We start from the raw sequence: 14370 nt of genomic DNA, 5'->3' as shown, positions 1-14370 counted from the left end.
CAGTTACTCAAAACCTGTTCCAGCTGATCAAGGAAGAAATCCAATTGCGTTTTTACATGGTTCCAGTAAACATTTATAATTAGGGTGTTTATGGCCACCATTTACACCACTGATATTAACAGTCAAAATGCCTTCGCCCGTTTCCATAACTACCTGCATTTTACAGGCCCTCTGGTTCTTCATTGCCATTAACAACCCACCTGCCGGTCTACCACATGTGACTTGAACTGCACTTTGAGACAAGCAGGTAAATCCATCCGACACTAATGGTGAGAGATCGCAAGTGTCTCTTGTAGGCAGATAATGTCTGCCTCTGCTAACTTTGCCCATAGCTGCACATTCTGCAAAAGATGTTTGTGGCCACACGAGTTCCATTAAATGATCTTTGATGCCTGTGACTTACTGGAAATCTGGTCTAAGCCAGCCAGGCAACCAGGTCCAGTCTGAACCAGTAGTACCTGATTCACTAACCTGCACCTGCCTGGACTGAATGGAGCTCATGCCCCTTGAGATTAGCAACTGCAGGCAGTAATCGGGGCTGTCCCCGTTTGCCAGGAAACTGCAGCCTCCCTTTTACCCAGCAGCTGCTGTGGTCCGATGTCAAACCCTCAGGCCCCGAGGTCATCCGGCACAGCCAGAATAGAATTTTGCACTAGTTTGGATGGTATAACAAGTTCCACAATGTCACAACGTGTAGGGTCTGAAAAGAACACACATTCAATATCCTTTGAGTTTAGCTTCTAGGAACTGAATGCCTCTCGGTAGACTTGGAAGCACTTTTCGATTCAGCATTATGTTTACATCCATGTGTCTTGAAAAGGGGTAATTGCTCCCCGGGACCAGCCCTTATTAGCATAAATTACCCACTTACAGGTCCGCTCGTGCTGAGCAATGAACTCATGCTTGAGAAATGACACCTTCAGTATAAATTTAGCATTTATTAGACATATAGCATAATATAACATAAGAGTAAATATAGCAGCAATTTAGCAATGATGGAAATGTTGGAGAAATTGCAAAACTTAGAGAAACACAGTCTTACGCTCCTTGAGATGGTATCATTAATCAGCGCTAAGAGATCCTGGTCATCTTAAGCTAACTGCTGCTAGCTCCGCTCCTTCAGATAACAGCGCTGCAAGGTGCCGCAAAGAGCCTCATCATGTTCCAGGCACACTCGGTCCACAAATTAATCTCCCACCTGGGTCATGTGGGCATGCATTTTTGTAATCTCGTGCTGTCAGTCAACGTGACGCACTATCCCCGCACATTCTAAATGCAAAAAACAAGTTTACTTATGGAAAAAACCCAGCTCAGTAAATTTACAACGTGCTCTGCCCCTCCCAACTTGGAGCCTCCATCTGCAAAAGCCCAGGAATGTTCGTTATCAGTGAGTATGCGGCAGTACCATTCCTTCCCATGTGAAATAGGATTTGTTTACCCAGCATGGCAAAGCCACGGTTGCAAAGACAGAATATTCTAGGAGAAGCTGAAATCAATTAACCCCTAGTGAGCAAGCTTTACCAGGCCTGCACTCTGCTAGCTAGTGTCTATAGTGCTTCAAAGACTGGCTATCTAAGCGCTATATATATAGTGCTCCAAACACTCAAATACAGGTCTCTATTAGCTACCAAACTGGGGCCTCGGCCCTGCCTTTCTATGCACAATGCATAATTTAACCTCCACCCCTCCTAGGCCTGCACATTCCTTGTAGCTCACTATTTTTTTTTTTTTTATTATTATTTTTTTTATCAAACTAATGATTTTTACAAAACTTTTTCTGCTGTCGTTGTGTCATGTTGGTTTCTTAGTTTAAGAAGATTAAAAGTTAGTTTGTTCAGTTTCTCTAGAGTCTTCAGCCAGCTAGTGGCCCTTTTAAAATTTGTCGTCCTATGCTGGATTGGTTTCCAATTTGCGTAAGGCGTACTGAAGTATTTTGGTGGTAGCGGTTTGCAGGGTTTGTCTATCTCCACTTATCATCCTTGACCACCAGCATAGTTCAGGTTCAAGCGATAGGTCGGACGTAAAATGTTGCATATAGCTGAACCTGACCTTTCCAATTTCTGTGCAATTGAGGAGAAGGTGCCTTACTGTTTCCTTTTCGTTTGGCTTCCTACAAAGTCGACAGTCGCTGGTCTCTGATAAACCTCTGATAAATTTTATCTCGTTTGTAGGAAGTATATTTAACCTGGCTCTTAAGAGACAGTTTCTAGCTTGCCTGTTCGGAAAAGGAAATTGGTTTAGATAGGCCTGCAGTTCATTCAGTTTTTTTGTATTTGGAGGCAGGTGTAACGTTAGTTTATTTTCCGAAGCTTTCTCCAACGTCAAGATCCAATCAAGATCTTTCAATTTTCTTAGAGTCCTCGTTGGGTTTGACAGCAGCTCCTCTTCGTCGCTCTCGGTTGATTTAAGGAGTGTCAGCATCCTTTCTTTCCACGTCAATAGCAATTTGTTGGTGCCCATGTCCAGTTCTGTCTTTATTAAGTTAAACAAGGTAGGGCTCGTTGTTATCAGACATTTTCTGAACAATTTAAGAGAGCTACAGTTTACTGATCCTAGCAGAGACAGCAAACTTAGCTCCCTACGTATTGAGGCAACAGGCGTAGAGGAAGGCAATCCCAGAACAGTTCTCCAATAGTAGGCTTCGAGTTTGTGCCAGATGGTAGTGGGGAGTTGTAACATAGCTTCTACTCCGTGTGTTATCGAAGGCACTACTTTGGATTTGTAGAAATTCACCGCTGGTATCATTGAGAATCGGCCAAATTTTCTGTCGATTGCCTTACCTTTTGAAGCTAGTTTCCTCATTTTCGAATAGAGTGCTTCTTGCATGGCAAGATCTTTTTTCGAGTTGTCCATCACTCCTAGATATTTGAAACTCTGTACTTTTTCAATCAAGGAGGAACGATAGTACCATTTGTTGTTAGCTGATTTCTTCGCAGTTCTTTCCAAGACGAGAATTTTTGTCTTCTCCTTGTTAACTTCTAGGTTGTTTGCTGTTACATAGGAGTCCAGGTTGTCCAGTTGCCGTTGCAAGCCCACTGGGGTCTGATCAATCAAGATTAGATCGTCCGCGTATAAGAGTCTACTTATTTTTTGCTGTCCCAGTTTGGGTGGAAAAGATCTTACCGACGATTCTGTTTGCTGATAGTCTCCGATGTAGGCCAGAAAAATTGACGGCGCCAAAGGGCACCCTTGTTTGACTCCTCTATTTGTTGCAATGGCTGAAGACAGGGCTCCTTTACCATTTAAACAAATTCTGACCGAGGTGTTCGTGTGGAGGGCTTTAATGGGGTCCAAGATTTCGGTTGGGCATGCCCACGCTTCCAATTTTTTCCGTAGAAGAGATCTATCAATTCTGTCAAAAGCTTGGGTGAAATCGATGAAGGCCAAGTATAGCCCCGGACCTCATTCCATCGTTCTACTTTTTAGTAAGCTCAGCGACAAGATGTTAACTGTGACACCGGTGTTCTTCTTAAACCCATATTGGAAATGGTCGTAGCACGGGGCCCCATTGGCCCACAGTTGAAATCTCTTCAGAAGAAGGGAAGCGTAAACCTTTCCGATTGGGTCCAACAGGGCTATGGGCCGATAGTTTACAGGGTTGTTCGGGTCTCCTTTTTTATAGATGGGCACTATAATGGCCGACGTCCATGAAACAGGGATCGATCTCGAGTCTGCACATCTAGCAAAAACTTCGCTGAGGAATGTAGTCCAGGCTACTGGATGGGCTTTCAGATCAATGTTGGTAATGCCCTCTGGGCCCGGCGCTCTCGAGTTTTTTAATGACGATATTAACTTAAAGATTTCATCTTTGTCATCCAGTCTATCCCACGAGCTAACAGGTTCCTCAGAGTTAGTTGGTTTGTTGTCAAGAGGAGATTTGAAAGTTTTTTCTATATGATTTTTCCATGTATTTTCTCCTATTGTGTTTTGAATACTACTGCGGGACGTCGTTGTTGATGCGTTTAACAGTGACCAGAATTCTTTTGAGTTCTTTGTGCAGATGGATTTAATGATCGCCTCGGCATCTTGTTGGTGCATGTTCAGTCGATGGGTGCGCAACCATTGGCAGTAAGCAGTTTTTGCGTTGCGCTTTAGTGTTGCTGCGTTAGCGCAAGCTTGTTTTGATGCGTTTCTCATGGCTTTCCGATAAATCCGTCGTTTTTCGACTACCTGCATATCGAAGGTATGGTTTTTTGGGTTTGGCGCTGGGCAAGACTTAGTACTGGGCCTCTTGTATGGTATAAGTAAAGGACCGTAGTCAGTCTTATTGGACTGGTTTTTGAGTTCGAGGGTTTTATAATTGTCTGTCAGCTCCTTGATGTTATCTGCGGAGAGACGGAGTCTGTTTCCTTGGTTGTTGATTTCCAGTTGACAATCCAAGATGTCTACAGGATCCGTCAAGGTTTTCCAGGTGACTGCCAACAAGTTATGGTCGCTGAATTTTGTTTTGATTACTTCAAAGGTCGAAATCGGATCCAAAAAGGCTCTTGAAGTAAATATATGGTCGATAGTTGTTTCAGTCTGTCCGTTTGACCATGTTGCTATGCGATCCCCGTTTGGAAAAACCAGGTCAAGGTTGTGCAGTTCTCTAGAGTTCATTAGGTTCTGCCATAGTCTTCCTCTCTGGTCCGCGGGCGTACGATTTCTTTTCAATGTTTGCGACAGAGTAGTTGAATTTAAGTCTCCGCAGATTAACAAATATGATATTTGGTAGGTAGTCAAGATTTCGTCGATGGCCCCTTCCATTTCCTTCATGTAGGTTCCAGCTTCTGTTTTGGCCGGGTTCCAGTAGGTATTTAAAATAGCCACCAGCGATGTCTGCTCTTTAACATCGTTTGCATGCTTGTGGGTCCATATTAGGAGCACAGTTAATAAGGACTGGTTTGCCGTTAGTATTTTTTTCAGATTTAATCCGTGACCTATACGGATTGCCGTCAATAGCCCAGAAGAGGGACGGCCTCTGATGCTCTTTTTTGCCGGGGCTAAAGTAATTTCATAGCCGTCTAATCTCGGTGAGTTGGTGAGCCAAGTTTCTTGCAAGCAAAGGATATCAAAATCGCCCAAGTTCACATCTCCTGAAACAGTTAAATGATGAAAGCCTCTGGTGTTCCATGAGCCAAGTCTTAAGTTAGTTGGAAGTATTTGGTCGCCGCTCCTCGCTGATCTCTATAGGAGACCTGTGTTGCTATGAAGATTTTTTTGTTATAAGGGCTTTTGGTAGCCAGGCCCAAAGACTCGAAACTGACGTAGGTTTTGAATTTATCTTTTCATCTCCGAAAACCTGTTGCACTTCCTGTCTGATTGTTTTCCCCAATCCAAAGGGAAGTGGGACAGCTTCTGCCAATCGATGCGTAGTTCCCTTGTTTATTTTTGATCTGGACTTTTCATTTTTTGACGTGGGGCTCTTCGCGGTCGTTGGTGGTTCATGCAGTCGATGCCGTAGTCGTGGGGACTCTACGGTTTGCCGATCCGGAATCTCTGGTTTGGCCGGTGTTTTGCTTTCTTTCGGGATGGTGAGGTCGTAACCTAGTCGAAGTAACTCATCGGCTTCTTTTATCAGAAGGTTTTTTATCGTTTCCGATGAAATGTAAAGGTAAGTTTGTGCTCTGCCATTTTTATGGCTGGGGTCCACGATCTTCAGGTCGTTGGTAGTTATTACTCTTAAGCTGCGAACGTGATGAAGCAGCGTTAGCACTGAATTCCTGTTCAGAACTACTTCATCAAGGTTTTCTTTGATTTGCTTCACCTTTACTTTCCATCGCCATTCCGTTTTCGGTTTGCGATCATTGCGATATTTTTCCGTCTGCGAATGGTATTGGAGATCTGAGGCGTGTGTCTTTTGCATATGTGGCTTGGGTAGCCAATTTCTTGTCTTTTTTTGTTGCTTCAGTGATTGTCTAGGCGATTCGGTACTGTAGTTTAACCGTTGGGTTTTCTTTGTTGGGGTTTCCTGCACTGGCGATCGATGTCTTTTTTCTGAGAGCTGTTGGCCAGTGTAGGGTTTTTGTTTAGTTCTTACTCCTTTTTTTTCGGTCGCCGCCTTTGTTCTAATAACTTTATTACGGGTTCTTCAAGCGTCAAGAAGTCTCTAGGACTATGGCCCATGTTAGTATTTGAAGGAGTCGTTGAATGACTGTTCCGAGGAGAGTTCAAAGGTCCCTTTTCGAACTGGAGACAGATGGGGCTCGTCCAACGGGGATAGCCCGTCGTAATATTCTAAGTGTTGGGATAAGTTCATTAGGCTTTCGTTTCCCATGAGTTCATCCACTGACTTTGGTGAGTGTGTAGGTGAGTTTTGAATTTTGCCTGAGGACTGCTTGAGAAGGTTGTTATCCTGCGCTCTCAAACTTGGTGGGTAAGAATCTGACAGGACTCAGGACTTGTTGAGGGAGCTTGAGGCTTTTTTGGTCCTAGAGGTTTCCTCTCTGGTAGCCGCACTTTTACTAGGTCAGAACTCTTTTTTGCAAAGATCTTGAATGGTTGGTCCGTAGTGTTGGGTGGTGAGCTGTTAATTTCGTCTATAATTAAGAGAACTGCCGTACTTCTACAGTTTTCTGCTGCTGTTGCAAGTTTTTTTGCTGTTAATGAAGACTTAGGGTTACAAGGTAAAGTTTGATGGCCTGTGTTAGTTAGGTCAATTTTAGGCATTTGTACTTGGGGCTTTTCCTTTGCTAGTTGTTCAGCACAGCAGCCGTTATTCGATTGATCTGATAACAAGGGTGGGGACCCAATTTGTAGGTTCTTCTGAAGATTTTCCTCAACTTGTTTTTGCCGGACAGACTGAGCCGTTACAAATCCTTCCAAGTACGTTAATTTTGTCAACATTGAAGCCTGGAGTGACGTGTGATCCTTTAAAGTCTCGTTCATGGACTCGTAGAGTTTAGTGAACGGCGCTAATGCGATTGTAATAGCTGACATGATGGTAATGAAATCATTTTTTTTTGTCGGGGTCTCCTTCACTGGAGGTATACCCTGAACTGGTATCTTTCTCGGTGTGAGAAACAGAGGGTTTGTCGTGCTCAATGGTTTTTGTTGCAAACTGTTCAATGAGTTGTCAAGGGAGAGACCTCGATGGAGGGGTCGCTGGTACAGGCCCGCCGGACGTTCTTCCAAACCATCACTCCTAATGTGCCCTGGATGACAGATAATTGGGACCATTATGGGTGTAGAATCAAGGGTGAGAGAATAACCAGTGGTCTCTTTTTCCCTGGCTTCGGCCGTCCTCTTTTCCGACGGGTTCAATGGCGCTAAGGTTTTGTTGGATGGATTTGTAGGTATGGGGTTTTTGGCTAGTTGCTCGTCTTTTGAGCTAGGGTCAATAGTTTTAGGAGCCGGCTTTGAAGTTTGTTTCATTATAGCAATGCCGGAGACATCCTCATCCGTTTTGCTCTGGTCTTTGTCGCATTTAGAGCTAAGAGTTAAAGTTTTAAGCTCTTTTTGAGGTGCACAGGCTGGTTCAGAGTTCTGGAGTTGCTGTACCCCTAGAGGCGGTGAATCGCTTTCCTGCTCATGAGTAGGCAGCAATATGTTCCTTCTGTCCTGCAGAATCTTCGGGCTCTGAGAGATATGTGGCTCTTTTGCGCCCAGGTTAGTTGACTTTATTAACAAAGATTCCGGGGCAATCGAGCGTTGAGGAGTTAATGGCGGAACAAAAGCCGCTTGTCGATCCAACCTCCTATGTTTGGATAGAGGTGGATAGTCTTTGATAGCATTCAATATTTCCAAGTCAGTTAGTTCAACATTTGGGGAGAAGCAGCCGACGCCTATGCCTTTAAAGAAGCTTATCAAGGACGGTTGTGAAGGGGATTTTTCGCTCTATTTCCCCTTTTTCAAGTTCGAGGTTACGGGCTCTCTACCAGTGCTTTCTTTAGAGTTTTTATTTGTCGGCAGTCGGCCCTTCCTTGTAAGATGTTTCTTTCCTCGGAAGGTGTTTATTCTGTTCAGGGGTCCGAGGTCTGGTGCCCTTGATCTTTTCTTTGCGTTGTTTAATGACGGCGAGTCGGTTGGAGATGGAAAAACAGGGCTCAAGGGCCCGGCGTCTTCGCCGACTCTACGGCCCGCCTCTCTCAACTGGCCCACCTCCTCCCCTTCCACGGGCAGGGCCGGGCAGGCCCCCAGCAGCGCCGGTTGCTCAGATCCCGTGCAGCTGTGGATCTGAGCCTGAACGGCTACCCGGGGAGACGGTTCCACCACTGCCGGCTCCTCCCTCATTTCCACGGCCTCGGTCTCCGGCTGGTGCCCCGCACTGACACCCACGGGGGCAGCCAGCGACGTGTGCACAATGCTCCTCGAGACATCGGGGGTTCCGCCATTCAGTCCACTCGAGTCTGGGACTGCACCACCAACCAACGCCAACGTGAACTCCCCTCCGGGAGTATCAGGTAAGCGGGCCAAGGGGTGGGAGTTTCCCAGGTTCATCGAGGTTGATGTTGGCGTTACCGTGTTTGATGTAAATAAGTTCTTCACTGTGCTTAATGGGGGGTTCGAGCTTTTCCTTAACTCACTGTCGGCCGCGGCAATCGCCGATGGGGAGTTGAGGAAACTTTCAGTTGCAATGTCATTGGAAGATTTAAGCAAATCATGCTTGTTGGGTCTTCCTCGTTTCCCTTTTGGGCTTTTCACGCCTGCAGTTAGTTTGGTATTTGGCACGTCCAAAGGCAGCGGTTCCTCTGAGTCCCCAGTGAGACGTGTGCTTCGCAGCCGGCGCTTTTCCTCGCATGGGGGGGAGGTGAGGGTGAGTGCAGCCACGACAGCCATGACTGCGGGACTGCCACTCGCCGCCACTCTGCATCCGCTCCGCGGCTCGTGCAGGTTCTTGAAGGTAGACTGGTGCAAGGCTCCTCCTTCCAAAATGAGAGGCAGGGAGGACAGACTCTGCTTTCTGGGACTGCAGGACTGCCACTCGCCGCCACTCCGCGTCCGCTCCGCGGCTCGTGCAGGTTCTTGAAGGTAGACTGGTGCAAGGCCACTCACTAATGCTTAATGTAGGCGCTACCAACACATTACTTTCAGCATTTAGCACATACTTTGAATAAGCTATTGGTTTTAGCTGTTAATGCAGCCATCTAAGGCCATAATATGCGAATATGGCACTTTGTATTTCACTACACCATGACAAACAGAGCTTCAACCACCAAGCTCCTTGGTTCTTCGGGGAAGATGCTCTTCCTGAATTCAGTAGGTGGAAGAGTGTTTTTACAGCCATTGGCAGTAATCTCACCGGAGGGGACACGCCATTCCCACTCCTGGTAGATGCCTATTTGTTGATTCCAATACAACAGGCCCCCTGTTCTCAACTCCCATTGTTGCAGGGAAACATGTGGCCTCCTTTGCCCTTGAAACATCGGGCTGATAGTTACTGAAGTAGTTTGTGTTGTACTGTCCATCTGGTCCAGCCTGCAGTTGGAATGGGGTTCTTGGGCCAGTTAAGAAGTCACTACACCACTTGACTCCCCCTCAATTAGCTGCAATGGGAGCGCCTTCTTCCCTCTTATTCCTAGAAAAGAGAGGACATTAAGGAACTCTCAGGGGGAAGTAATGTACTTGCCTGCACTGTACACACAAATGATTTGTCCACACGTTTGCTTGGTTTCCTGGGCCCTTTCTAATTTTTGAACTTTTTTTCCTGGTTCATTTTTGGAACGTTTTTTACTTAATGCGCCCCCACAGAGCGCGGTACAGTTACTCCCCACCGACGCACTCGCTGCCGGCTTTTCAATCTCACGTACAATGTGCTCAAGAAAAGGCACTGCTGTTTTAAACAAAGCAGGCTCCATACATCTGGGGAATCTCCTCTCCATTACTATTACAACGCTGAGAAAATTCCATCATTGTGGAGTCAGAAGGCAGCAAGTAAGGGCTAATGGAAATACAGGAATGCACCAGCTGCTCATTGTCAATTCCAATGGGATTTCCTCTTATTTCCATGTTTCACAATCTGGTTACACACTCATCCAGAGCTAAGTGAACACCCACAAAGTGCATACTGTTTTCTTTCACTTCTTCTCTAAGAGCTCAGAGACTTTAACCAGTGAGTTCAAAACGAAGTGCAGTGCTGCCAAGGAAGGTGTACTTATTTTTTGACTCTCTCCATTTATCATGTATGGTGATCTAGGGGCGGAATACTCTGGCAAAGTGTCAGCTTCTGGTAATGGGATGTTACTTTAATCCAGGCTGCTGATGGACTTGATTAACACAGGGGTGGTTGACAATGGGGAGATCCATTTGTGGAACGTGCCGACAAAACATTAGGAAGAACAGTCTGGTTGGATTGACTTGGCTGTATCAAGGATTGATTCTCATCTCTTTTTTCCAACCCCCTTCCAACAAGGTTGGAATCACTGTCTTTTGGGTAATTGCCCAGACTCGCACTCCGTATTATGAAAAAATCACTGATCTTCTGCTTAATATTTGTAGCTGTGACAGTATAGTCAAGATGGGAAAGAGGGGTAGACCCAGGGCGGGCTGCTGTGGGGACGTATGCCCCTCCTCTTAGGATGTTACAGTTGGGAGGATTCACATTCCCTCAATACAAGCTGCGGGGGGCAAGCCAGGCCCACCCTCTAAAAGTCATTCTCAACTGCAGCACCTTGCTTACTGCTCAGGTTATACATCTGCACCCCACACAGTAACTCTTTTACCAAATATAGGAATACAATCTGAGGCCAACACATGCAGCTGCTTTCTGCAGGCTCCTCACTGCTTTTACTCCAACTGAGGGCTCTACAGGAAAAGCAACAAATTACAGCAACCCATTCTCTGTGAAAACAGCACTCACGTCAATGACTAAAGGAGGATTTCTAGCCAGTCGTGCAGACTCTCTAGTACTCTGCTCCACCTTACGTCTATTGCCTGGTGTCTCGGTTCACCCTCCTGACTCTCACCTGAACCCTTTCACTGTCTGTCTCTTGCAGGTCTTCCCTACCCTTGACTTCCTGCTTCAGTTCACCCTTCCCTCCTGTGCCCCATCTGACTTTAGGGCCCAGTCTTTCTTCCCCCCCTCCTCCCCCAAGCCCCCGCCCCGGGTTTGGTAATTGTAGTGCAACACTCTATACCATCCGTTACCCTGGCCCCCTTTCGTTGCACAATGTTTTGTATAGTCTGTTAGTTACTCCGTTTTGTATGTGGTCGGTGTTCCGCCTCTCCAGAGCTGAGGTGAGTTCTGCTTCTTTATTTTGACCAGCACCTGAGTGTCAGAGTCTGCCGGGAAGTCTTCAGTTTTCTTCAGCAGTCTGCTGGGGTCTCCTGGTAGTTCTGAAATAAAGCAAGACGCTGGCAAGAATTAAGAGTGAAAGGTACTGGATGATTGAATGTGGTATCCGAATCAACAGTCAAGGCACATACAGAATGTTCAGGGACTGGGGCCCGCCCAGTTCCCTCATCCCCCCCTTTGGGGTAGGATAGGCCCTGGTACAACACCCTCTGACGCACCATGACGGGTTCCTATCCCCAACCCTGTGACACACTCCGCTAGGGGCAGGCATAGAATCTGCAAGAGTACCAGAATGTTAAAGGGGTTGCGTTCCAAAAATAATATTCACGCAGAGTTGGGACAAGCATTCAATTTAATGTGGGAAACCAAAGAGAGGAATAGGGGCAAGCAACCGCAAATCCTGGGAATTAATAAGGCCTGCAGATCTATTGGAAGGATTTGAAAGAGGAGAGTTGAAGCCAAATGCTGGAAGAGGGGAAAATAGGCAAAACATTTTCTTTGTTCTATGAGTAGAGGGAGCTACTTGGTGGAACAGGACGAACAGACTTAGACCATGGAGTGCAAGGGTGAATGTGAGGGAATAATGGGAGTTGGGGAGGGGGTGTTTAGGAATCTGGGCTGATGAAAGGCAGGGGAATTCCCTTTACATTGTCCCAGCTGAGAATGAGGCATCAGGATCTCTGTATGGCTTGGAAGAGCAATAGTTGACAGCAGAGACCTCTAGATCAAAGACTGAGAGGTGCAATGGTCGAGGGAAGGGCCTGCCAGTGTCATTCTTTGTGTGGGTAAAGCAATGGGGCCTTCAAGGGTTGAAGGGCTTAGAGAAGGAGAAAAGGCAGAATGCATGACGGGGGGGGGGGGGGGGGGGCGGGGTGAAGAGGCAATGATGGCCTGGTCTCAATAAGGTAAAATATTGTAGGGGAAACCATGGGTGACTTTACATGAGGGTACGTTAGTAGGGACTCTTTGAGGCAGAAGGAAGGGTGTGGGAAAGCACAGAAGAAAACAGATTGATGGTCTACTAAACAATGCAATTGCTCTGTTTAAACCCAAAGTAGGGATAACCAGTGATTTTAGCCTGGGGGAGGTTGGTGCCCCTGCAAAATAGAGGGAGAGGCTCGAGCTTTATGGTAAAGAACATCTCTGGCTAACTCACTTCTTGGTGTTACTTCCCCTTCTTGGCGTTACTTCCCTTACTCCGCAAACTGCCACTTTTATGTATTTGAATTGAAGGAGTTTGATAAGTGGCAGTAAAGCAAAATACACTACATACTTTGTTCCACTCTTACTGCGATCTTCCTGACATAATAGAATGTTTTAGCCACTCCTTTGACATTTTGTGATATACATTATGAATGTTTCTTAATAAAACATGCATTTAATAGGGCAGCAGAGAATCCCTTGTTTACCTCTGTGTATGTAACTTTGTCTTTTCAGAGTGAAAATGCTGTTTTGCAGCTCTGTGGCTTTTGCAAAATTTGAAGTCATATTCTCTCTATCGGACAATTATCCATCATCTCCATTGTCTTTTAGTGTATTGAAGCTCATCGGAAGGCTTGGGTGAGTAAGACATACCAAGAACAAGTAGATTAAAGATAGCCAACAATTAATACCAGATGGTCCAGCTTTTGCTTATTTTTACTCCTGCTATATTTTAGTGATACATGATCATTATACAATTGAAAAGAAAACCTGTATTTTGTAATTAATCTGGTATTAACCATACACCTGAATTGTGTAAGAGAAGAAATACTTATCCGTTTCGTTTTTTGTGTCTCCACAACTGACATTTGAACTGCTTAACCTTTCTGTCTCCTCTTACTAGACAAGGTGACATATCTGCTGTTGTGTCAAATGTGCCACCAGGTCCCAACTACCTCAAAAGGGCTGTTCAGCGAATTCAGCGTGATCTCTTTCTTTAACCCTTCCAGCTTCTTTGGAACTTTTGTGTGGAAATCAGACTAGATGGCATCTGTTCATTAGTCTTCCATTTGTATCCATCCCACTGTTGGTGGCTCCTTAAACTCTCATGTCAGATGTGGTTGGTGACTGCGACACAGCTTGGTCTTCATGTGGGATAACATTGGTCTTCAAGATGTGGAACCCATTTTTGGCCTGCATTTCTTCAGAGTGTTGTCCATACATACAGATGGCCTGATGATGCACAATTTCTTCACCAGTATTCTGTAATTTATTTATTCTTATTCAAGTTAAAGTATTTAATCTCTTCACTCTTTTAATACAGCTCTGTCGTTGAAAAGTGATGATTTGTAAACCTTTGTAATAAAGATTGAATCGTTTTGCTTTGTATAACTCAGTTTTTCATTTGCTTTTCAGCAATGTTGTTTCTGTGCACAGAAAATATGTATTTATTAATCAATGTAATTGTTTCACCCTATTGGTTTATGCCATTGTCCCCAGGAGCGTACTACATTTGCCATATTACATTTTCCAGTTCCCTCGCTTTGAAGCACATTTTGTAGGAACACGTTTTAGATTGTAATAATTTCAGTGTATTGTGTGGTGACCTTCTGAGTCGGATCACATGTAAAATTACTTATTAGTGAAATACCTGTTTGGAGAGCCCTTTTTGTGGCCCAGTAAGGAAACCAGCTCACTGAACTGACTTCTACATTTCATTTTTAAAGTTCCTATTGTAATATATCCTGTACAGCAAACTTTAAGTATTGGACAACGTAGAATTATAGAGTAAAATGTCTAGGGGGGGGGGGGGGGCAGGCAGGTGAAAAAACGGTCTCTTCTCTACTAACATAATACGAGACAAAGCTATGGCTATCTTTTGCATATCTGAAGAATAATGAACATGAACAATTCTATCATTGTGTTTTCCGGGAAAGATTGTAGCCTTGTGTCCTATGCACTGCCAGGTGTCGTATAATGGCAAATTGTACCATCAAAAGGTATAAAACTAGTTTTTCCTTGGGGAGGGGGGGCCCAAAACATGAAGTAATGAGAAAATATTTATTGTTGGCAGTGTACCTATAATGGAGGAGAGGGTATGTGAACATGCCTCATCAATGTGTTCTCTCCACTAGCCACTGGTATTGGCAAATATGAAATGATGTGCTGCAAGCATGTGGAAAATGCAGGGGGCAAGTGATTTATTTTCCTGGCTAGTACCATCCCACTTAAAATGT

General features: G+C 45.1%; 1 protein-coding gene across 3 annotated transcripts in view; it reads left to right on the top strand.

Moving 5' to 3' along the window:
• KNL1 (kinetochore scaffold 1) overlaps positions 1–13525 on the top strand; it is a 1870945-nt gene extending 1857420 nt beyond the window's left edge. For all 3 annotated transcript variants that reach the window (XM_069637560.1, XM_069637559.1, XM_069637561.1), the window contains 2 exons: positions 12650–12772; positions 13038–13525. In XM_069637560.1, coding sequence (XP_069493661.1) covers positions 12650–12772; positions 13038–13134 — 220 coding nt within the window. In that variant the 3' untranslated portion in view covers positions 13135–13525. The remainder of the gene's footprint in view (positions 1–12649; positions 12773–13037) is intronic.
• The last annotated feature ends 845 nt before the right edge of the window (positions 13526–14370 follow it).

Source organism: Ambystoma mexicanum, chromosome 14 (assembly GCF_040938575.1).
Source record: "Ambystoma mexicanum isolate Mex_15411 chromosome 14, UKY_AmexF1_1, whole genome shotgun sequence".
Lineage (NCBI taxonomy): Eukaryota > Metazoa > Chordata > Amphibia > Caudata > Ambystomatidae > Ambystoma > Ambystoma mexicanum.
The sequence above is the reverse complement of the archived record's forward strand: the minus strand, read 5'-3'. Positions and strand labels throughout refer to the sequence as shown.